The sequence below is a fragment of the Neofelis nebulosa genome, chromosome 7, assembly GCF_028018385.1.
Source record: "Neofelis nebulosa isolate mNeoNeb1 chromosome 7, mNeoNeb1.pri, whole genome shotgun sequence".
NCBI lineage: Eukaryota > Metazoa > Chordata > Mammalia > Carnivora > Felidae > Neofelis > Neofelis nebulosa.
In genome coordinates this window covers 112102219-112127474 of record NC_080788.1, presented here as the reverse complement: position 1 = coordinate 112127474, position 25256 = coordinate 112102219, and the positions used below count along the sequence as shown (strand labels likewise).

Here is a 25256-nt window from a genome sequence, read left to right as displayed (position 1 = left end):
GTCACCTTAGTCTATTTCTGGCACTAAATCCCTTGTGTGCTACCCTCTGGTTCTTTCTGGAAGCTGGTTCAAGTCCTTGCTGAATGGAGGAGTAGTGCCACCACAGACTAGGGAACGTTGAGGTGTGGCAAGCTTTTTGGAGTTGCTTGCAGACTATTTTAGCAATGACCACTCACTTCTCTGTACCTTTCAGATGACCTACCCTGGCTTGTGTGTCCATCGCCCTGGCCACACACATGCCTCCCCAGGAATGGCCAGCACTTGGCAGCTCTTGCTGCCCCTGGCCCTGGCCAAGCTATTTGGAGTCAGGCCTCTTTAAGAGAGGAATGTGGTAGCAGTTACCTTGTGAGCAGAGCAGCTCAGACTGATTACAGGGTGAGGCGCTGATGTGCTGTCATTGGAAGCTTGTGGGTAGCCCATTTACAGTGCTGGGAACTGGGGTATCCTTGCTCCAGGTGCTTTCAGATGATAACATTTGCCACGCTCTTTAACAGATATGAGAGAGTGTTATCAAACTGCAGCACTTTGGAAAACCTTCTTCAAGAAACCCTCTTCAGTTGTGCACATTGGAATTTCCCTTCTTCTGTAAATAGATGTGTGTTGTGTTAAGGAGGGACCCTAAAAATAGAGTGGGACTTAAGAGGGGAGCTGGGGAATTAGATATGAACAGTTTCCTTCACTTGTTTGTCCTGGGAAAGTTACCCTACCTTGCTTCCCTGTCTTCTCTGTGTGTCTGATGATTTGGGGGAAAAGGTGCTTGGAGATCCCCAGAGGAAATGTGTGATGTAGGCTAGAAACCTGGTGTATTCATATTCTGAAATCTCAAGGTTAAATTAACTGTGACCCTACAGGGCCTCTTTGGCCTCCCAGCATAGATCATCTTTCCTTCCTGTTGCCTTTCTTGATGTTCTTGTTGCCTGGTGTTGAGCTGGATGTGGACGAATCTGTCTCAGATGATTTAAACACTGTTTATAAGTACCCTGCTCCTTTTATGTCCACATTCCTTCCTTCAGAGGGCTCTGGTCAAGCAGGGGCTCTGAGCCACACTGCCTGGGTTTGAATCCTGGTTCCCTCCTTTACTGGCTGAAGGACTGGGGGACTACTGATCCCTCAAATGCCTAGGTCTCCTCACCTATAAAATGGGGACAATGAGAGCGGCTGCGTCACAGCTTTGCTGTGAGCACTCAGTGCAATGGTATTTGTGAATCCAGTGCCTGGCACCAGCGAAGCTCTCGATAAATATTTGATGGCCACAGCTTTATAGCTGGAGAAATTCACTCCCTGTTAGCCAGGTGAGAAAGCTGGAGCACAGAAAAGAGAAAGTTTCTCCAGTTGTGCCCATGTGGAATGTTTACATTACCTTTAAGCTCCTTTAGGACAAGGACCATCTCAATACAAGCACTTACACAGTATCCATTCAGGAAATACTTGGTTAACTAGCTTGATGTGCACAATGGCACTCTCTTGTTATTTTTTAAATTTGCAAAAAACAAAGTTGGAGATAGCAACAAAATGTCGAGGCCATCTCCCTGGTGATATGTTTCTTCCCTAGACAAAGATGATCTCTAGCCCAGTGGTTAGCACACAAAGCAAGGAGCTCAGAGGTGTATGCCACATGAATTCCCAAATGCATGAGGGAATGATGAAGAAAGGGCTCTGTGGGTCATGGCTGTACCTACCAGGTGAGGTTTATGAACAAGTATTCTCCTTCAAGTCATAAGGAGGCTTCTTAGAATAGCCTCCTTTTGAAGAACCGAGCCCCTCTAAGAGTGAGCACAGTGTACTTAATTTGCTCTAAAGGTCTGGGGTTGTTGGGGCGCCTGGGTGGCGCAGTCGGTTAAGCGTCCGACTTCAGCCAGGTCACGATCTCGCGGTCCGTGAGTTCGAGCCCCGCGTCAGGCTCTGGGCTGATGGCTCGGAGCCTGGAGCCTGTTTCCGATTCTGTGTCTCCCTCTCTCTCTGCCCCTCCCCCGTTCATGCTCTGTCTCTCTCTGTCCCAAAAATAAAAATAAAAAACGTTGAAAAAAAAAATTAAAAAAAATAAATAAATAAAGGTCTGGGGTTGTATCTTAAACAATTTCAGGGTTATGTATATGACCATGCATTTGCAGCAGTCAATATTATCTTTGTAACTTTCAACTTTTGCTTTTTTAGTGTTTATAAAGGATATTTTGAGACCTTTGAACGATGAATTTAAACAAATGTCACAGAAGATCTCCTCTCTGTTGGCTCTCATTCCACATGCAGCAAAGACTGAAATAAGCATGTTAGCCTTGTAGGATATTCTCAATATTCAGAAAGGCTAGAAGTGGCCCACTCTCTTGGAGACATCCTAAGATGGAAATGGGCCATTAGCAGCCCCCCACCCCACCCCTCTCTCTCTCATGAGAAGGAAGAGCTTTTCTTCTGGATGGGTGTACCATGGAGCAGAGCATAAGCCAAACTCTCAGAAGACCTAAGTTCAAGCCTTGACTTTGCCACCCAAGTGTGAATAAGAAACTTGATCTCTAAGTTTTAGTTGAACTGAAACTAACGTGATAGTGTCCCCCCTCCCCCCGCCCCTGTCTCAGAGTTGTTAGGATCAAAGAGAAATTGCATGAGAAGACTTTCTGATAAACATTGTTTACCCTGACAATAAAATCATCACTCCCTGTCATCAGCACCACACTAAATGCCATCTCTTCCTTGAAAACTTCTCTCATTTCTCCAGCATTCAGTATTCTGTCCTGCCTCTGAAATCCCATGGCATTTTATTTATGCCTCCCTTTTGACACTTAGATAGTTCTGTCTTACTGTATGATTATTTATATCCATATCTTAGGCAGCCTGAGGGTAGAATCCATTCCTACACCATGCTTGAACCCTCCATTCTACTACCTCGCTTGGGAAAAACCTCTCATTTCAAAATAAATTATAATAATCATCTTACATCATTATTATCAGAGCAGTTCATAACAAAGATCTGTACATAGTAGGTACATACTCAGTAAGTAATTGCTTTTAGTGTTTTTATTTGTTTATAATTTTAGTCTTAATGTTTTGTTTTTAGGTTTATTGAGGTATAATTTACATACAGTAAAATTCACTCTTTTCCGTGTCCATTTCTGTAAGTGTAACAAATGCATGCAGTATGTAAGCACCACCACAGTCACCCCCCACCCCAAGAATTCCCTGATGCCCTTTGTTGTCAGTCCCTTTCCCTGACCCTAACCCCTGGCAGCCACTGATTGGTTTTCTGTCCTTATAATTCTGCCCTTTCCAGAATGTCACATAAATTGAATAATGTAGTATGTAGCCTTTTGAGTCCAGCTTCTTTCACATAGCATAATGCATTTGTGATTCATTCATGTTATATGTATGTCAATTCTTTTTTATCACCGAATATTGTGTGAATGTACCACAGTTGGTTTATCTGTTCGCCAGCTAATGAACATTTAGGTTGTTTCCAATTTGGGGACATTATGAATAAGTTTATTCTTCCTTCCTTCCTTCCTTTCTACCCAGGATCACTGGGTCTTATGGTATATGTATATTTAATTTTATGAGAAACTGAAAAACTCTTTTTCAAAGTGTCTGTACTATTTTGCAATCCCACCAGCAATGTTTGAGAGATTAGTTGCTCTGCATACTGAACAGCACTAGTTATTGTCAGTTTTTATCTTTAAAAACCATTCTACTGGTACAGCCACTGTGGAAAACAGTATGAAGTTTCCTTCAAAAAGTTAAAAAGAGAAATACCATGTGATCCAGTAATTCCACTATAGGTATTTACCCAAAGAAAAGGAAAACACTAATTTGAAAGGACATATGTGCCCCTAAGTTTGTTACAGTATTATTTACATCACCCAAGATATGGAAGCAACCCAAGAACCCATCAATAGATGAATGGTATATGTATACAATGGAATACCACTCAGCCATAAAGAAGAATGAGATTGTGCCATTTGCGACAACATGGATGGATCTAGAGGGTACTGTACTAAGTAAAATAAATGAGACAAATACCATATGATCTCACTTATGTGTGAGATCTAAAAAAAAGCAAAACAAATAAATAAAAACAGAAACAGACCCATAAATACAGAGAATAAACTGATGGCTGCCAGAGGGAAGGTGGGTTGGGAGATTGGTAAAATGGGTGTAGGGGAATGTGAGGCACAGCCTTCCAGTTATGGAGTCGATAAGTCACAGGGATGAAAAGTACAGTACAGCATAGGGAATATAGTCAATGGTGTTTTAATAGCATTAAAAAACCACATTCTAATAGGTATGTAGTAGTATCTTATTGTGGTTTTAATTTGAATTTTCCTAATGACAAATGAAGTTGAGCATCTTTTCGTGTGTTTATTTGCCATCCATATCTCTTTTTTTGATGAAACATTTGTATAAATCTTTTGGTCATTTGTAATCAAGGTCTTGTTTTGTTTTTTTTTAAATTTTTTTGTTTATTTTTGAGAAAGAGAGAAGAGAGGGAGACAGAGGATCTGAAGCAGGCTCTGCACTGACAGCAGAGAGTCCGATGCAGGGCTTGAACTCATGAGCCAAGAGATCATGACCTGAGCCAAAGTCAGATGCTCAACTGCCTGAGCCACCCAGGCACCCCGAGGTCTTGTTTTTTTAATTGAGAGTTCTTTATGTATTCTAGGTAAAAGTCCTTTATCAGATATGTGTTTCAAATAATTTCTCCCAGTCTGAAACTTGTGTTTTCATTCTCTTAACAATGTCTTTTGAAGAGCAGACATTTTTACTTTTGGTGACCAAATTTATCAGTTTTTTTCTTTTAGGATACCTGATTCTTTATGGGTTATACTTTTGGTATTATACCTAAAATATTTTATGTAACCCAACATTACAAAGATTTCTCCTGTTTTTAAAAGTTTTTTTCTGGAAGTCCAGGTTTTCCACTTAGGTCTATAATCCATTTTGGGTTAATTTCTGTTTGTGCTATGAGGTATGGTTCATACCAAGGTTCATTCTCTTTGTCATATGATATCTAGTTCACCATTTGTTGAAAAGGCTATCTTTTTCCATTAAATGGTTTTTGTATCTTTGTCAAAAATCATTTTCCCCATATATGTCAGTCTATTTCTAGACTTTATTCCATTGACCTATTGGCCTATCCTTTTGTCATACTATACTATCTTGATGACTGTAGTTTTGTGATAAATCTTAAAATCAGGTCATGTGAGTCCTCAAGTTTTGTCATTTTGTTCAAAGTGATTTTGCTGTTCTATTTTCTTTGTCTTGCCATGGAAATTTTAGAATCGGCTTGTTGATTTCCACACACAAAAAAATTCTATGGAGATGTTGCCTGGTATTGCATTGATATGTAGATCAGTTTGGGGAAAATTGACATCTTAATCATTTTGAATCTTTCAATCAATGAGCATGGTATATCTCTCCATTTATTTAGATCTTTAACTTCTTTCATCAGTGTTTTGAACTTTCAGCCTATAGATTTTGCACACATTTTATTTTATTTCTACCTAAGTATTTTATAGCTTTGTAGGGTGCTATTCAATAAAAAATTGTGGAATTAATGAATAATGTCAACCTATTTATGAATGCTTGCCTTGATGCTGTGTCAAATACAAGATACTAGAATAGGATTGGAAATTCATCAAAGTCCTTGGTTATGGCCAGGACAGCAGTGAGGTTAAGAGGTCTGAGTATAACTCTAGAAGGCAGGAAATATGGGCTTCATGCTGACCCCCTTCTCTCCACATTCCTTAACCTTGGACAGCTCCTTCTCTCAGCCCAGGGTCTGTCTCCTAGCACAAGTTTTATATTGGGTTAAGTTTATACTTTTCAGGGATGCTATTGGCAGATCTGGCTCCTGTAGATACAGTACACAGTCGATTCTCTTGCATGATTTAGAAGTCCTGAGTAGTCTGTCTGACCAACTATTTAAAACCCACTGGCCTGGTTTGGCTCCTAAATTGTCTCTTTCATAGCCCTCCTTTGGGTAAGATATTACATTTCCATAAGGCCCTTACTAAGATGTGTTCCCTGGGAGGGCTAGTCTGGCACCTTGGGAAAGTAGATACATCTGTTTCACCCAATTAACATGTACTAAATGAGTACCTACCAAGTGCAAGGACCTCCAAGGTGAAAATGGCTTCCCTGTGAGGAATTTATAATGATAGGGAATTAAGTTAGATCATTCAACTCAGTGGAGGTACCTGGCATCAAGGGAGGTTAAGAGAACATGGATGCTTAAGACAGGGGTGAAAGGGAAAGAGAGTTGCAGAAGGAGTAATAGGGTAATGACAATAGACTCCACCTACTATACACTTTCATTTTTGCTATGAGAGCATGCATATTGAGCAGACCCACAAACCTGATACAAGGAGATACTGTATATTACTTGTAAGTAATAATACCTTGGGGTATTATACAGTTGTAACATCATTTTCATGTAACTTTATTTATTTTTTTTTTTCATTTTTAAAGTTTATTTATTTGGAGAAAGAGAGAATGCAAGCAGGGGAGGGGCAGAGAGAGAAGAAGGGAGAGAGAGAGAGAGAGACAGAGAGAGAGAGAATATATCCCAAGCAGGCTCTGCACTGCCAGCACAGAGCCCAATGTGGGGCTTGATCTCACCAACCATGAGATCATGACCTGAGCCAAAATCAAGAGTCAGACGCTTAACTGACTGAACCACCCAGGCACTCCTATGTAACTTCATTTAATGTGTACAACAGCTTTCTGTGATAAGTGGTGGGTATATTAATTAGGATACCCTAACAGCTCTAATAAAGAACTGTAAAATAAAATTTTATTTCTTGCTCACATCATATGTGAGTAAATGGTTATAAACTGAGGCAGAAGCTTTGCTTCCCCACAGTTGTTCAGGTAGTCAGACTCCTTCCATCTTGTCCTAGTAGTCTAGGTTCTAGGAATTTAGCAAAGAATAAGACAATTATGGGAAGATTTTTATGGCTAAGACCTTGAAGTGTTGCATGTCACTTCTGCTCATTTAATCACACAATCATACCCAGCCACAAGGTGACTGGAGGATGCCTCCAAGCTGTCTGTAGAAAGAGTAGAAATCAGACATTGGTAGACCCAAGCAGTCTCTGACACAGAAACACAGGGTCTTTTCCTCATTTTACAGATGGGGAAACAGGTACAGAGTAGTTCAGTGACTTACAGAAGAACACACAACTCAGGAGTTAGGATTTCAGCTCAGGTCTTCTGATAAAATAGAAACAATAATAATAGTAATTACAATAATATTTAACAGTTGTGAGTGGGGGTAGGTATTAAATGGAGCAATCTGCATGGAGATCTGAATAAATTACAGGTTCCCGTCCTAACCCCGGGCTTTGCTACACAGTCCTACCAAGGGCCAAGCATTTTTCCTGAGGACTGTGGGCAGCAGAATGACTACATGATGTAGCATCTGGTGCTTGTCTATCAGCAGAGCCCAGGGAAGGGGCTTAATAGATTATAGTGGCTGAGAGGTGCTCTCTCTGCAGGCCTAAGAGGTTATACACATTGAGAACTGGCTCTGCCTGGCCTGAAGAGGCTGCACTGTCTTTGCTGCAAGACTAGAGCTGCCCCTTGCAGGCAACTTCCCTTATGTCTCCAGAAGATGGTCTCATTGTGTCAGCCTTGTGTCCTGGCCAAGGGTGGGGCAATTCTCTGGCCAACATCCATTCCCTCAGGAGTCTTTGTGGGCCTGAGTACCTTTTAAAAGGTTAATTTTTATTTAATTATTTTAAAAGCTCCAACATGAATGAATAATTAAATTGGCACCCATATCTTATATATTATTTATAGGTTCAACTTTTAAAATAGCTCTTTTCATTTGTGTGGTAGAGATTATGGATAGAAACCATTCTGTGACTGACATTTCTGTGACTCCAGAAAGAATAAATAAAAGACTTCTCAGCTAAGTGGGGTAGGACTTCTCTGTCTAGAGGAATTCTGGGTGAGAAGCTGCTGCTTTCATCAATGTTTTGTGTGAGGAAATTGAGGCATGGTTGAGTCAGAGTTACTCTGAAGAGTGTCAAGATTTGTAGACATTAGGAGGAGCTTGGGACACTGTCTACCCCTTGTGCAACTACATTCCAGCCAAAAAGGAGGAGATGGCAGGAATGTATGGTTGAGACAGGGGCAACAGTGACAACATCAGGGCATTGATGCCCGGCTTGAATCCATGCAACTGCTGCTACATGCCACATTCCCAGCCCCCTCTTTACCTTTACCTTCAAATGAGCCTCCAAATGGTGTGTCCTCAGCATGAGCCATCCTTAACCTCTTAAGTAGCAGTGCTCTACATTTCTCAGTTTTCATCTATTTTTTCAACATTCAGTAGCCTCATTTCACACATTTGGCTGTATGCTAGGCTATTGGGATAAAAAGAATGAATAGGGATTGTCTCTGACTTCAAGCAGCATACAGTCTACTGGGAAAGAAGAGAAATAGATTATCATCCTACAACATAGTTAAGCACTTTGATGAACATGAGCCCTGAGTGTGATGGGAACCTAGAAGAATCACCCTTGCCTCCCACAGCTGCAGGGGATGGTGGTGGAGATGGGGAAGTTTCTTGAAAGAAGTGATGACTAAGATAAGTTCTGAAAGACAAGAAATTATTCCAAAGAAGAGGGAGAGTTTTCTGGGCTTAGTGTGTGCAAATAACATGGCCAGAGAGAGCCAGGGATCCGAATAGAGTTCATTATGGTGGGGATGTAAGACTGGGGAAGTTGGGAAGAAGGTTTGGATAGAAATGGTGTTCAGTTAAGGGATTGATCATGAAGGGCTTTGACCTCAATTTTTTATGGGTTTTAAACTTTCTTCCAAGATAAAGAAGAGCTATTAAAGTATAGAAATGATATCATCATATTTGTATTCTAAGATAATATTTCTAGCTATAGTATAGAGGGTAGACTGATACAATAGACAAAAGGGAAAATATAGATCCAAAGAAATCAAAAGGAAACCATTAGACTTAAGATGATGGTTGCCAGAAGTGAGGAGGAGAAGTAGAGACAGAGAATAGAGATTTGAGAGACATTGAGGGGAATGAGTTAGTGAGATACTGGGAAAGAAAGAGGGGTAGAACATGATCCCAGCATTTGGTTTGGACCATTGGGATATTGGTGAATGAGAAACATGACAGGAAAGACTGGGACAGGGATGGTCATATTTTCAGCTGGGGATCATGTTGAGTGTAAGGGGCCTGTGGGTCTTCCAGGTGAATGTTCAGAAGGCAATTGGATTGATGGACAGTAATTGAGGAGATAGATTCAGAAGCCATTAGCATGAGATGGTAATTCAGGTCATGATGTCATGAGAGTGAATGAAATAGCCTAAAAGAGTGTGTAGACAGAGGAAGAAGGAGAAGAGGACCCCGGGTTGAACTCTGGGGAACATCTCATCCAAGTGAGAGATACAGGAAGAATAACCCACTGAGCAGACCAAGGAGAAAGGACAAGAAGGTTCAGAGAGGACAAGGAGTATGTCCTGGAAGATAAGGATGCAACTTCAGGAAATTTTTTGAATGGTCAACAGAGCTTAATGCTGCTGAGAAGTCGAGATAAGACCTGAAAAGCATCTATGATTTTAATCAACAAGAGGGAGGTGTCAGTGACCTTTGGAGAGAATAGTTTCATGAAGTGAGTGGGGGAAACCAGATTTCAGTGAATTGAAGAGTGAGTGTCGTATAGATGAGGAAGTTCTCATGAATGTAAATATACTATATTTACCTTAGGAGCAGAGGTTATTATACATCTCAGTTTATCATCTCATTTTCTAGGGAAACGCCCCTCTCCTGGTTGGTTCATGGTTGATTGACTTTTCTTTTTTCTTTTATTTTTTTAACAAGTCTTTTTTTGATTTAAGTATAGTTGACACACAATGTTACATTAGCTTCGGGTGCACAACTCAGTGATTTGACAAGTTTATACATTATGCTATGTTCACCATAAGTATAGCTACCATCTGTCTCATTACTTTGCTGTCACAATATCACTGACTGCACTCCCCACGCTCTGCTCTTAATTCCTGTGACCTACTCCTTCTGTAACTGGAGGCCTACCTCCCTCTCCCCTTCATCCATCCTGCTCAAGCCCCCACCTCCCTCCCCTTTGGCAACCATTTTATTCTCTGTATTTAGAGTTCTGATTCTGCTTTTTGCTTGTTTACTCATTTTTCTTAGATTCTATTTATGAGATGAATCAGATGATATTTGTCTTTTTCAGTCTTATTTCACTTAGCGTAATACCTCCAGGTCCACCCATGTTGTCTCAAATGGTACAATCTCATCCTTTTTATGGCTGTTTCATAGTCGTGTGTGTGTGTGTGTGTGTGTGTGTGTGTGTGTGTGTGTGTGTGTGACATTTCTTTATCCATTTGTCTATTGATAGATACTTGGATTGCTTCCACGTCTCGGCTCTTATAAATAATGCTGCAGTAAACATAGGGATGCATATACCTTTTTGAGTTAGTGTTTTTGTTTTCTTTGGGTAAATACCCAATAGTGGAATTACTGGATCATATGGCATTTCTATTTTTAATTTTTTTAGGAACCTCCATACTGTTTTCTGCAGTGGCTGCACCAGTGCCCAAGTTTCCTCCACATCCTTCACATCCTCATCAACACTTGTTTGTTGTCTTTCTTGAGTTCAGCAATTCTAACAGGTGTGAGGTGGTTTCTCATTGTGGTTTTGATTTGCATTTCCCTGGTGATGAGTGATGCTGAGCATCTTTTCATATGTCTGTATGTCTTCTTTGGAAAAATGTCTACTCCGGTCCTCCGCCCATTTTTTAATCAGATTGTTTGGGGGGTTTTTTTTGGTGTTGATTTCCTTTTATTTTCTTTTACCTTCTCCATTCCCCTCATTCCAATCTAGAGGTGGCCATTTTCATGTGTTTAAGAGTTTGCCTCTTGTTTGTAATATGCTCTTATATGTATTGTTTTGCATTTATTTAAATTTTTTTTCCAGTGGTGTGTTATAGATCTCATTATGTTTCTTATTTATTTTATCCATCACTGTGGTTTTTTTTTTAATTTTTTTTCAACGTTTTTTATTTATTTTGGGGACAGAGAGAGACAGAGCATGAACGGGGGAGGGGCAGAGAGAGAGGGAGACACAGAATCGGAAACAGGCTCCAGGCTCCGAGCCATCAGCCCAGAGCCCGACGCGGGGCTCGAACTCACGGACTGCGAGATCGTGACCTGGCTGAAGTCGGATGCTCAACCAACTGCGCCACCCAGGCGCCCCTCCATCACTGTGTTTTTAAGATTCTCCAGTGCTGCCATGTGTCTTCAGTGTGTGCATTCACTACATTTTACTGTCCATCCCCCAGTAAGGGACACAGAGGTTATTTCTACCTGCCCACTCACCCCCCATAATCAATATTGCAGTGAACATCCTTGCACATCACCCCTTTCAGACCTGCACGAGAATTTCTTTGGTCTATAAGGCCAGGAACAGAGTTGCAGATATGTAACCTGCCTCCTGAGAACTGGCAGAATGCCCTCTGGAATGGCTAGGCCAATTCACACTCCTACCAGCAGGGTACAAGGTTCCCACTCTGCATATCACCATCTACACTTCACATTATTCAGCTTGATAATGTTTGCCTATAGGATCTCTTTCTTGCTTTAATCTGTATTTTTTGGGTCAGTAATAACCTTGAGTATCTATTCATAGGCTTTTAGTCTTTTGTATTTCCTCTTTCGTAAGTCACTTGTTCATATTCTTGGCACATTTGTCAGGAAATTTGACTCTGAGAGGAAGAGAAAATATGGCAAGTAAGAGTTTTATTTAAGATGGGAAAGACTTGAGCATGTTAAAATGAAGATGGATGGGAGAAAAAACTAAAGATTCATCTTCCTCCCAAGATTGGAAGGATGGACAGAAGGCGAGACAACGAAGATCTGGCCTCACTTGAAAATAGCAATGAGATTCAGGAGGATGTGGCACTGAAAAGGGGAAGTCTGTGCACAGGTCACCATCAGCATTCCCTGAGCCCATCTCCGTTGTCCTCTCCACTTGGATGTACAGGCAGTGAATAATCCATGGGGTTGGGTAGGAGGAGAAAGGTGACCTCACCTCAGATTCCAGGACGATGTTGTATATTGTGCTTCTAAATGTTTGAAAGTTGTTTTAAATTGCCAGGAGAGAGGAGAGATGCCTAAATTTCAGCATGTGGAGTGTGGCACAAATACAGTTGTAGAGGCATCTGACACAGTGGTGGGGGTTGGGAGACGTGTGTACCTTCCTGGTTGGAGCAGACTTAGCATAAGAGAAAGTATGAGCTCAGCACTGGACAGTGTGGGGCTTTGGTAGACTGTGTGATGGTCTTGTTACAGAGTAGAGGCAAGTAGTCATGAAAAGGGCCATTCCGGATAGATTGAAGGGGTCAAGCCTCAACAGAGATGGACCATTACACAAGTCCAGGTGGGAAGTCATAAGGGCCTGAAGTGAAATAGAGGCTTTAGAACATAAAGGAATGACAAAAGGAAGACACTGTAAAGAGGCATAATGACTGGCTTTGGTGATGAATAAATAAGTGCCTAATAAGTAGTGCTTGGATCAGGGAATATGGTGGGACAGAGGGGTTTAAAGAGGTTCCAGAGCTTGAGCTTAGGTCCCTAAGAGGAGAATATTGATTTAATGACCGTGTGTCCCGAGCACAAAGCTAAGCACTGGAATATAATCATGAGTAGGACTGACATGGCTGGTGCCTGTGAGGAACCTATAGTCTATGCAGGAGGAAGCAAAAACACAAACCGATAGATGTATGAGTAATTACTGTTATGATGAGTGCTAGGAAGGGGTCAAGCAGGATGCGCAGACTGAAGCTGACAAAGGATTTACCTGAGACAGGGTGCTCAGGAGGTCTCCCACAAGGGGATGATATCTAAGAGGAGACCTGAAGGGCCAAACATGCAAAGGTGGTCCAGAAAGTATCCCAGACCAAAGGCATAGCATGCACCAGAGCCTGAACTGGGGAAGAAATGGCAGGTTGGAAGAACTGAAAGGTTTGCAGGTTGCATCTAGTGAGTATGGGGAGATGAGCTTGGAGAGGGAGGCAGAAGCCAGACCACGCTGGGCATGGTAAAGGAGTTGACATTTATTCTATGTTCCAGTTGTACCTAGGGCATATGACTGTTTTAAATAAAATTGACAAAATTTAATTTTAATAATAAATGAACATTTTTATTGTACAAATTTTCATACATATAACCAAAGTAGAGAGAATAGCGTCATGAACCCCCCATGTGTAAATCATTCAAAGTCAGCAGTTAGTAGGGGCTTCCTACTTCATCTCTTCCCCACTTTGCTGAAGCATATTTAAGTAAATCCCAGATGGCATGACCTGTCCCTCTGTACATTCTTCAGCATCTCTAAAGAACATTTATTTTCTTAGATAACCACAATGCCATGATCACACCTAACATAATTAACTATAATTTCTGGTTATCATCCAATATTGAGTCTATAATTCAGATGTCCCTGTTTGTCCCCCAAATGTGTTTTGGTAGCACTTGAATCAAGATCCAAATGAGGTACACATTGTATTAGTTATTACATCTCTAAGTCTCTTTTGATCTACACAGTTCCTATTTTCACCTCCTTTTTTGTTTGTTTTAATGCCATTGACTTGTTGAGGAAGTGGAGGCAGTTGTCTGCAGAATGTCCCATCTTGTGGGTCTGTCTCTTGCTTCCTCATGTTGTCATTTAACCTTTCTTTTGGTTTCCCCTAATTCCTGTAATGGGAACTTAACTCTAAGGATTAACTTTTTTGACAAGAATGTCAATGGTCATGATTTCCTTCATATTGTATCATCTCAGGAGACACCCAGTATCTAGCTGTCCTATTCTTTTTTTTTTTTTTTAATTTTTTTTTCAACATTTTTTATTTATTTTTGGGACAGAGAGAGACAGAGCATGAACGGGGGAGCGGCAGAGAGAGAGGGAGACACAGAATCGGAAACAGGCTCCAGGCTCCTAGCTGTCAGCCCAGAGCCCGACGCGGGGCTCGAACTCACGGACCGCGAGATCGTGACCTGAGCTGAAGTCAGCCGCTTAACCGACTGCGCCACCCAGGCGCCCCTAGCTGTCCTATTCTTAATGATACTAAGATTCATCAGTGAATTCAAGCGTTGGGAGCTTGATTGTATTGTATAGTTCTCCATTGACTTATATAATTATTTTATTCTTTTATATTTTTCTGAATCAATTACTTCATTAGAAATATCTCAACGATTATTTCAAATCTATTATTTCAACTTACTTTTAACCACCTCCAAAATTGAGATCTTACTACCTCCCTGACAATTTTCACTGAAGAAGAGAAAGGTCATGCAGCACCTGGGTGGCTCAGTGGGTTAAGTGTTTGACTTTAGCTCAGGTCATGACCTCATGGTTCATGAGTTTGAGCTCCGCCTCAGGCTTTGTGCTGACAGCTCAGAGCCTGGAGCGTGCTTCAGATTCTCTCCCTGTCTCTCTCTGTGCCCCTCCCCTGCTCACACTCTGTCTCTCTGTCTCTGTCGCTCTCAAAAATAACCATTAAAAAACAAGAGAGAGGCCACTGTGAGTATTCTGGAAAAGTCTTTGTGGAAGAAAATAAATTGGGCATTCAACTTTTCATTCAAATACCATAGAATATTACTTATTCTGGGAGAGGAAGCCAGTAGTTATCCTGAAAGAAGTGAGTTAGTAAAGATAAGAGGTAGGACTGGGTTATAACAGTTTTCTGTAAATGTAGGTAGATATTGAGCCCAAGATTCCCAGTAGAGGATAGTCTTTGAAAACTTTGTATACTAAAAGTATCATTTCTCCTGTCGTCTTTCATCACTCCCAGTGGACATTTGCCTCTGTGTAGGACGTGAGGTGCTGATAGATGCTGTTAAGATGTAGGGATTGCCCTATCAGCCCTCTATCAGTGCTAAGCTGCACCTGTTCTCCAACCAAATCCCTATAAGAACTGTTGGGATCATGATCCCACCATACCCCCACTCCCATTCCAGCAGCTGCAGCATAACTGGAGCCAGTTCTTAGTAGGAGATTTTTCCATGATGAGAGTGGACAAGTTGTGACATGTGGGCCTAAAGTCCCTGCCTAGTGACAGAAACTGGAGCAGAAGGGTCTGGGTAAGGCCTTACCAAACAGCTGTGGACTCGAATGGCCAGGGTATTGCAAGTACATGGGGATCCTTGAAGGTGGCAACCCTGTATAGGAATCTTGACCCTTTAAGAACACCTAACTGTACTCTGCCACTGGTGGACTGGTGGCCAGGGCAGATTGGGATGGGAACTGCAGAGTGTGCAAAAGCAGCATGTGCTCTGGGGAGGGGAAGCAGCTTGGTCCTGGCACTGCCAATGGTGTCCCCCTCTGCTGGAAAAGTCACCCACAGGTGGCATGCTTACCTCACTGGGCCTCACTGGGCCTCACTGTCACCCCATGGTCCAGAAACTCCCCTGTTCTGTCATGGGAGCCATGTTCTCAGACTTAGCCATATTGAGACTGAGCTATAATTTTTAGGTAGTGATATCTGGTAGACAGTTGGAGGTGCTATACTAGAGCTTGGGGGTGGGAGGAGATTAAGGTTTAAGATAGATTTAGTGTACTCTGTACTGGGCGTCTCATTGGTTCTCACGCTGTTTTAGTATGTATTTGCTCTTTAAGGTATCTGGGAATATGCAGTGAGATTATGATCAGATGGAGTAGGAGGGTGTTCTGTTTTAGTAAATGCACTGGCAGGAAAGTTACCAGGGAGACTTCAGGATTTAATCTCCTGACCTGGATTGCCATAGTATCAAAATATGTTAAAAGCAGGTTTGGCGTAGCATCAAGGGGCAGGACAAAATAGGAAGCAAGTGAAAAGTTCAACCTTACAACTAGAAGGAAAGTTAAAGGTAGAATGGGTCCAAATTCTCTGTTTAAGGAAGACTCCATCTAAGCCTTTGCAACAGCCTGTGACTTGTGACCCTGTGAAGGAAGAACAGCATCACCCTGTGTTCTCCCCTCCCCCATTTCCCACTCCTGAAGTAGACCTTTGGGCTTTGTTGCTTCTCATCTAAGCAGCCCAGGGAAGAGGAGATGGGGTGGGGAAGAAAAGGACAGTGCATCCAACCTCCTGCTCAGTGCTGCAGGAAGCCTGAAGCGAGCTCTAGCTAGGGCTCCGGCAGCACCCTGCAAGCAGGGGAGAAGCAGCTGCTGCTGCTGTTGCCACTGCTGCCACTTGCTGGGGTCCCAGCTGCCCCAGGGATTACCTGGGCATAGCATGTGAGGCTGAGATTCTGAGACTAACACCCGATCTCGGAAGCGGATGAGGTCCTGGGCACAATGTGAAGGGTGGAGCTATGAGCTGTGGCGGTGATATTGTGAAATCCATTTACCAAGCAGGCACTCCTTCTGTGAGTGAGTGCCCTGTACGATCCGATGAGCTTTTCCGTTCTGAGCTGTGGGCAAGTCTTCTAGGAACCCATGCTGATCAAAATATAACCTGGCCTTAGTGGCAGAAGTTCAGCAGGTGAGGGCGAGCCTCTGGACTGCACATTGGGAGACAGGCCTGCCCCACTGCGATAGGCAAATGGACAGGGAAGGTGGGCTTTCCCAGGCAGAGTCACACAGGCCAGAGAAGCCCCACCTCCGCTTTGACAAGGGTCTGGTGGGTTGGGAGAAGCTTCTTAGGAACTTGAGGGTGAACTGGGGAGTGAAATGACAAGGAGCTACTTATGTCCTTTCTCCTGGGTTTGCTGGCAGTGGGGTGAGGTGCAGCTTAAGGTCTGATGTTAGCCAGGTGCTTGCTGTCTTTCATACTTAATGGAGGCCCATTCTAGATGCATAGATGACTTATATCCTAAAAAATGTGACTGGATTACCTGACCCTCAGGTTCCCCTCAGATACCAGCTTGTCATTTCCATGACCTTCCAGGCCTTGTTTGGGGTTTTGTTTCTGCTTTTGTGTTCCTGGAATAACCATCTGTAGCTTTCCCATTTTCAGATTTTCTTCTCTTCTGCCTCTCACACCTGATTCTGTGAGATTCTCCCCTTGCTGAACCACCGAGCACACTACCCCCGCCTCCCTTGGCTCTGAAGGGACGCCATCTGGGCAGGCCACCGGCGTGGGCACAGCTATGGGGCAAGAGGAAGAGGGCTTCCCTTTCATTTCTGCATCTTTTTTCCTTGGTGGTTGCCTTCGAGGACCTGACCTCCTAAAAACAAAACAACCCCCTCACCCCAAACCCTAGACTTGTGTATTTAGACATACATGTGAGTTTTATCACATTCCCTGCCAAGCCGCTGCCTGACCGCTCCCTTCTCTGAGCCACAGTGGCAGGAGGCATGGCGTTTTTAAGCAGGATGAATTGCTGTCTAGTGGCTGTTCTTCTGCACCCAGGGCCATCAATCTTGTCTTGAATGCTGGGCCTGCTAGTGTGCCTGCTCAGGCTCATCTTTCTGGGGCAGACTTATTTACGGAGCCATGGCAAAGGTAATCTCACTGACCACCACCCCACCCCTCCCACCCCCCCGCCCTCCACCAGCCCATGGCCTGGGCCTCTCTCAGCCGCTCTTAAAAATAGCCTAAGACAAGAAGGAGAGCCAGGGTCCGGTTACCTCCTGCAAGCGGGATCTGATCTTACCTCACCTCCTGCGTCTGGCAGCTCGGCCCTTCTCAGGGGCCACTGGACAGGCTTGCAGGCCAGCAGGAGGTGGTCAGCCTGTCAGTCTCTGTCCTGCTTGGAGCTGGGAGCCAGCAGTCACTCCCCTTCAGGGAAGCAGGGGTTGGGGGGAAGGCATGGGGGGGATGGAGTCCTTCCCAGCTCTCTTTGCCCAAGCAGTTGAGTGAGAAATCTCAGCCATGGAACTCGTGTGTCCATTTGTGGAAGACGACAGGCTGTGTAAGGGATGAGGGTCTTCCTGGGAACAGGCCTGGAATTGCAGGGCATGCTTTGTTTGGAGTCATGACTGGCTTCCCCACCTTATATCTCCCCTTCCCTGAGAAGCAAACACCTTTGTCAAGTCCTGGACACTGGGGAATACCTTCTGTCCCCGTGTGCCATGTTCTTCTCTCACCTAAATCGAATCTGCTTCCCTAAAAATCTGCCTGGTAGAAGGGGATGAATTAGGCTACAGCCTGGCCGTTAGCCCTAGCCATAGCAGTAATTCCCTAGATGACCTTGGGGAGCCCTCATCCTGTGTTAGGCCTTCGTTTTCTTCCTTGTGCAATTAAGATGGATAATTCTGGCTCCTGTCTTACCTCGAAGGGATGTGGTGGGATTGATTAATTGGACTGGGGAAAAAGGAGTCTGGAGTGATTCTGTGTCTGAAAAATAAGGGCGACAGCACTGCATTTACACTTGGATTGGTGAGCTTGCATCATTTCTTCATCAAGCATGCATCTGTTTGTGTGTGTGTGGGATATCAGTACCGGTGTGTGTGCTGGGGTGTATGTATACGAATGTGTGAGTGTGCACACATTCATAGAGGAAGTGGCTTACTTCACAGCTCACTGGTTGTCCACACTTGTCATTTGTCTGCCTCATGGCCTCCCCACCCCATTTTGTTCTCTTGGATATGAAGGCTCTGGGCTCCCTGTCCTATCTTACAGACTTGATCTTGGAATCCCTTTAGTTCCCTGGGTAGATGCCTGAATGGCAGGTACTGGAGAGGAAATTAAGGCTGAATGAAAGATAGTCATTTTCCAAAAGCCCACAACATTCAGGCCCTAGCCTTGCACCTCTAGTCTCCCATCTCCCTTGTCTCCCTGACTCTGCCCTCACCCTCTAGTTACGTTGTAAGTTTCCTAAATTTTGCCATGGTCTTTCTCACCTTCAGAACCCTGCACCTGCTCTTTATACCGTTTGTTTGGACTTGCCCCTTTATCCCTTCACAGAATGCTTCTGAGCTTCCTTTGGGAACCACCTTACGCTTCCCTTATCCTGACATCCAGCCCTGCCATGAGACCCCACAATTCCCTATTCTTTCCCAGCGGTGGCACACAGCACACCTTACTATAATTGCTTACTTCACTGGGTGCCTTACGGCCAGAATATAAATTCTATGAGGACAGGGCACCTCTTGTCTTACTCAGAATTGCCTCGCATAGTGTCTGCCCTCTAGTTGGGCCTTGGTACATATTTTAGTCAATCATGAATAAATGAGCAAACATGATAAATGACAGGCAAGTAAGAACACAGTGCTCCTGATGCCCATGTGCCTTGCATAGATGAACACGCACAGCTCCGCTGTCCATGGGAGCCCTTCGCCACCACCCCCACCCCCACCATCATGCTGACAGCCTTGATAGGACAGCAGTCTCATCTGGGCGCCTCGGTCTGTCTTGGGATTCAACCTTGTCCACGCACCTGATTGCACTTCAGAGAAGGTAAAACCAAGAGCTCAGCTTTCTAAATATTTGTTGCTGGGAAAGCTCTGGGAGGGATCTTGGGCAGCCTCTGAGAGGAGTACACTTTTCCCCAGCACAGCTGCTGGGGCTGGTGGCATCAGTGGCATCTCCTGTTCGTCTCTCTCCCCACTGATTCACGTTTGAGTGGGACTCAGCCAACTTCCAACTTTTCACCTCTCCTTCCTGTCCAGGTTTGGTCCTGGTCCAGTCCACAGGGTTGAGCTGCTCTTCTCCCCACCCCACCCCCATCCCCCACCCCGCCCATCCCCTGGCTCCCAGGAGAGCCTCCCCTCTCCGGCTCCCAAGCTTCCACAGCTGCCTCAGCCGCAGGTTTGGAGGAAGCGGGCTTGCTGCGACTGACGTCTCCACCTGCTGGCCGTCCTGACCCTTTCTGCCTGCAGCTCTCCATCCCTGCCGCCACTGTCGCCGTTACAGTGTGGCGGCGGTGGCGACTGCTGCTGCTGCAATATTCTATAACCCAGAGACCCCAGGTGGGAAGCATGGCCCGGCAGATGGCACAGTGTGCTCCTCCTACAAGGACCTACCACTGCTGGATGCTCCGAATAAGTTTCCCCTGAGAAAAAGTCCAAGGAGGAGGTAGCTAACCCTCTGACTGTGTTGCTGTTCCCCCCTAGGGACCCTTCCATGAAGACTGAGGCAGGCACAACTGCTGAGAGCCTGCTGACATGACATCGGCCACGGAGTTTGAAAACGTGGGCAACCAGCCACCGTACAGCCGGATCAATGCCCGCTGGGATGCCCCGGACGATGAGCTGGATAATGACAACAGCTCAGCCAGGCTCTTTGAGAGGTCCCGGATCAAGGCCTTGGCAGGTACCATTTGGGGCCATGGGGGTTAGAGGAGCCGGTCTCATAGTCCCAAGGTTCAGTCCCCTCCCTGCCTGTGGCCAGCCCTCTGCGTGCATTGGCGTGAGCCCTGGCAGGGAGGTGATGGAGACATGGCTGTGTGGCTCAGGGAGACTTGGCCCTGTTGGGAGGGAGCAGAGGCTCCCACGCATGCCCTAGTTCATCCCAGGTGGGAGGTGGTGCCAGGTGGGCCCTGCCCTCTGCCTCTGTCCTGAGTGACCTGTGGCCAAAGTGAGAACTGAGACAGAGTCTGGGCAAAGGAGTGTCTGAGGGGCTGGATGCCAGGCAGAGGGGTGTGCAGCTTCATTATGCACCTCAATCTCCTGCCTGGTCCTGGATAGAGAAATTATCATCCTCCTCTCTGTTGTCCTAAAAGAAAAGTGTGATTTGATAGGACATTGAGAACAGGTAACATCCTCCCCACACTGGCTCAGGAAGCAGGATTTTCTAGACTAAACCTCTTATCCTTAAACTGGAATTAGATTTTTACTTAGATTCATAGTAGATTTCTGTGCGTGTGCGTGTGTGTGTGTGTGTGTGTGTGAGTGACAGAGAGAGAGAGAAGGGGAGGGAGGGGGAGATCTTAAATCTCCAGCAGAAATAGTTTGTCCTCCCCCTGCTGGCTGGGATATGATTCTTGGGATTTTTTTTTTTTTTTTTTTCTTCTCCCGCCAACCCCTGTGACCACTGCTTCCCTGGAGCCTGGCCCAGGGTAGCTATATTCGGACACTAAGTCCTTGGCCAATAAAGAAAGTTTGAGTTCTGTGGGATAGCGTGTGGGTGGGAGGGCTGGGGGTAGATTCCATCATCTGCTCCACCAGTTATTAACCCAAATCAGACTTCTTTCCCCATCTTCACCTTGTAAGAAGAACCCAGACTCGCCCATAAGCACTTTCTGGAGCGATTCTCCCAGTGCACCATCATCACTTAGTGGCCCTATCTGAATTTTCTAGTAGTATTCTTCTACCTTCTCTCCCTCCACTCTGCTCTCAGATGCCTCCAACTTCAGCTAACCTTGAGTCATGAGCAGGGGAACCATAGTGACCTTTCACCTTAGGAGTAGCTGGGCTTACCTTACACTAAAAGGAATGGGGTGTCTCATTCCCTTGTCATGATGGGGAATCCATTCACATCTCAGCCATCAGCTTTTGTGTTCTTGTTCTTGTGAGACACTCCCTTTCTTCTTCCTTCACCCCCTCCTCTGCATTCCCTACCCTTAAAAATTCCTTCCTTGGTTTCCCTTGAGGACAGATAATAGCACTAATTCATTCCTTGCTTTGCTTATGTAATCTTAACCTCTTTAAATAAGCAAACTAGGAACCCTTGTCTTGCCAGTCTGGTTTTACCTTTTTTCTATCTGCGTGCCAGCTGGGCCTGACTACATTGACCCTGGTGATAGAGGTGGAGGGAGAGGGGTTCCATTTTCCATATGTCTTGTCAAAGGACAGTATGAGGAGTGGGACTGTCTTTGTGCAGGGATCCTTTGATATGTTTTACAGATACCCTATTTTTTAAGAAACCAAGGAAAATTCCATTTTAATAGTTATTTATTGTACCCCTACTATGTATAAAGCTAACCCCATGACCAGACAGAGAAAACCACGGAGATGAATTCAACACAGTATCTGTCTGTAAGTAGTTTATGATCCACTAGGGAAATGAACAATGTTCATAATGAATTAGCACAAGTACAATTAGAGAAGAACTGTAGGAAAGGCATATAATTAAATAGCAATGAGAGAGCAAAGGAGGAGACTCAGGAATCGGGGACTCATTTGTGGAGAAGGCCCTCAGGAATTGAAGGGTGCATGGGATCTTGACAAGCAGGTGGGGTACAACTTTATCCAGTTGGACTATATGAATGGCAGCCAGGTCTGATGATCAGGTTAGAAAACTGGTGAAAGTAAGTTGATCAGGTTACTGGAGAAAAAAGTTCCACAGCCCTGCCTGTGTCTCACCAAGAGTTTGCATCTCGTCTACCAGAGAATCTGAATTACCCCCAGGGGAGAGGGGGACCACCGAGCATATAGACTTACATGCCTGGACCTTAACAATTTAGAACATCTGGCTAACAAGTAACCATGGAAGTTTAGGATCCATTCAGGGTTTTAAAAAACAAACAGAAACCTAAGTCAGTCTACTGACTTTACTGAGAGTCCACTCTGAGTGAGCTGTGGGATAAGCGAAAGCTGTGGGAGCGTCCAAAGTAGAGAGGTCAGATGGACCCGTTCTAGTGGGTAGACAGAGCAGAGAAAGGGGCTGTCTGTCTCCCTCAGTTTTAACTTCTGGATGTTTTTCTCTTCAGTGTTGTCTTTGGGGCTGCCTTGGCAGCCCTTCCAAAGAGGCTGAGGAAGCAGAAGCACCTCTAGTTCCTATCATTTCTGCATTCTCCACAGCCACTCCCCCACACCTAAGCACATGATGGCAAGGAAGGCATTACTGTCCCCTCTAATGCTACTAGTATGGAGGATGGTTGAATCAATTTCCTGTTTTATAAAATGGGGACAGTAGTTCTTTCCCAAGGGTCTTGTGAAGATCAAGTAAGATAAAGTTTATGAAAGTTTTTTATTAGTAATAAAATACTAGGTGAATGTTAGTATTTACAGGAAATCTTAGTAATATCTTTCTGTCCCTTCTTTTAACTTCAGACATTCATGATCATCAGTCACAGTTCCAGTTATCCTGACCTGTTCCAGGGCCAGTTTCTTCCTTCTTAACCCCACCCTCCTTTGTTTCTGAAGGCGGCCAGGGTTGGAAGAAAGAGCCAGGGACCAGGGGAAACTCCACTAATGCTTGTGTTGCGGCTTTTGGCTCGGTCTCCAGAGACCCAGTGCCCACAGGGATGAAGCCCCATGCTGTGTAGATCTTTCTCTTTAAGGCTGCCCAGCCAAGATCCCAGCTGTGTCTCTGCCATCAGCTGGGTGACCTGGAAGGACCAAGAAACCAAAGGATGATGAGGCTGGTTAGATGTCCTTCCGGGTGTGGCTTCTCTGGGTCCTTCTCCACATAGTGACCTGTGGTTAGAAATCTTGCAGTTGGTTAACAGGACTCCGTTTTTTTCTGCCCCTTAAGTCAACTTCCTCTCAGCTCCAGAGGAAATACTCCCTATTTTGCCTTTCAAATAATTCCCAGCTCTTCCTCCCTGGACTGAAATAAACAAACCATCTGGTTATTCCGTGTGGAAACTGCCACATTGGTATACAAATACCTGACCTCTCTCCCAATGGAATCACTGTGGATTTGACACTGTGGGTCAGCCTGACTGAAATGAAGGGGGAGGTGGGCAGGAAAGTGCTGCAGAAGGCTCCTGCAAATAGGGGATGGATTTGACCTCGGCAGTGCCCAGGGAAAGGGTGGGGGCCCAGCAGGAATATTTGCCCAGTAGGTCCCTGGCAGATGTTAGCTCTCAGTGTCAGGCTCTAAAGCTGGCAGCACTCGAGGAGGTTAAGTGATGGGTCACCCTGAGGCTTCTTCCTGAACAGGGGCCGTTCTCTGCTTTGATGACTGCCTTTGGTACCTTCCTACGTTTAGGACCTGCTTTGAAAGATTAGAGGAAGGGAAGCAGTTGAAAAGCTCACCTTCTAATCCCTCCAAGAAGTTCCAGCCTTCAGGTTTCGGTAGAAAGGCTTCCAGTGTCTCCTAGAGCCACCCTCATCTTCACTCACACCCCCTTTCCTGTCCTCCCCCCTTTTCATACTGGGAGCCATTTGGTAAACATTTGTGGCTGTCTGGATGAGGGATGAAGCACTGCAGGCTGCAGGGAATTTACCAGCCAGAATGCCTGCCCTTGGTGCTCTCTCTCCTCATCCCAGAAGGGTCCTCTGCCTGCACGTGTACCCTCTTGCACCTGGCTGTGTACCCCAGTGACTTGGGGCAGGTGTGGCCCAAGTGGCAGAGGAGGAATGCAACAGAAAGATGCCCCCAAAAGATAAAACCTTGTGCCCTGGCCTCCACTGCCTTACCCATGCACTCATGTTGAAATCTGGGCATCCCAAGTGCCACCTACTGCATGACTTCCAGCTCCTCAGAGCACAGAGGCATCTGGAAGGTCATGGTACAGAGAGCAATGCAGGGCCTCTTGAGACAGATCTGTGAGGAGACGGCTCAACGTGTCCTTCATCATCTTCTGTGGCCCATTTAACACAGAGCCATCCTTTGAACACTTTTTGTTGCTTTTTTTTTATGTTTATTTTGAGAGAGCAAGAGAGTGTACACACGTATGAGCAGGGGAGGGGCAGAGAGAGAGAAAAAGAGGGAGAATCCCAAGCAGGCCCCACACTATCAGCACAGAGCCCTACATGGGGCTCAATCTCATGACCTGAGCCAAAATCAAGAGTCCGACACTCAACCAACTGAGTCACCCAGGCACCCCCAGAGCCATTCTTTTAAAACAAAGTGCACAAAATTGTGTAGCCCACTCTGGCTTTGCCTTTAAGTCAGAATCCAAGTGATGCTTCAAACTAGAAATGCCTTTCCTTTCTGCATTCTGTCTTTGCCTTCTTACTAGATTGGAGATGAGGTCAAGTGGTGAGGTTGGTTGAAGACAATTCAGAGGACACAACAGGGCAGCAGGTGCATAGCAGGCTATGTCCCTGTGCTCTGAAGCACAGACTTGCTGCCATTTTGAACCTTGAACATCTTCCAGACCCACTTTGCCCAGGCCCCAAGGTTAAGTTCTGTGACTGGCAGATGTTCCATCAGAGCCTTAGGACAGGTGCCTTCAGACCCTGCCGCTCCCTTCCCACCCACGTTGGCTCCTTGGAAACTTCACAGAGAAGGTAGTATTGGCTGCTTCCTGACTTTGGTGGCAAAAGGTCATGCTTGGCCTGTTTCTCCACCTGCACCAGGATGACACTGATTCCAGGTGTCCCAGTTTCCTGAGAAGGGCTTTGTGTCCAGAGGGTGAATGATTTCTTTCAGAGAGCAGGATTTCACCACAGTATGTGGCGGGCAGGGTGGGGAAGGTACAGGAGTGGGGATTCAGCAGCTTCTTGGCAGCCTACTAAGTTGAC

The 25256-nt window shown here is 45.0% G+C and overlaps 1 protein-coding gene across 2 annotated transcripts in view; it reads left to right on the top strand.

Moving 5' to 3' along the window:
- Positions 1–25256, top strand: part of SPTB (spectrin beta, erythrocytic) — a 129250-nt gene that overhangs the window by 40486 nt on the left and 63508 nt on the right. Inside the window, exons 2-3 of one of the 2 annotated variants that reach the window (XM_058739319.1) lie at positions 19198–19356; positions 20013–20211. In XM_058739319.1, the coding sequence (XP_058595302.1) occupies positions 20064–20211 (148 nt within the window). In that variant the 5' untranslated portion in view covers positions 19198–19356; positions 20013–20063. The remainder of the gene's footprint in view (positions 1–19197; positions 19357–20012; positions 20212–25256) is intronic. The other variant, XM_058739320.1, reaches the window with a different exon arrangement.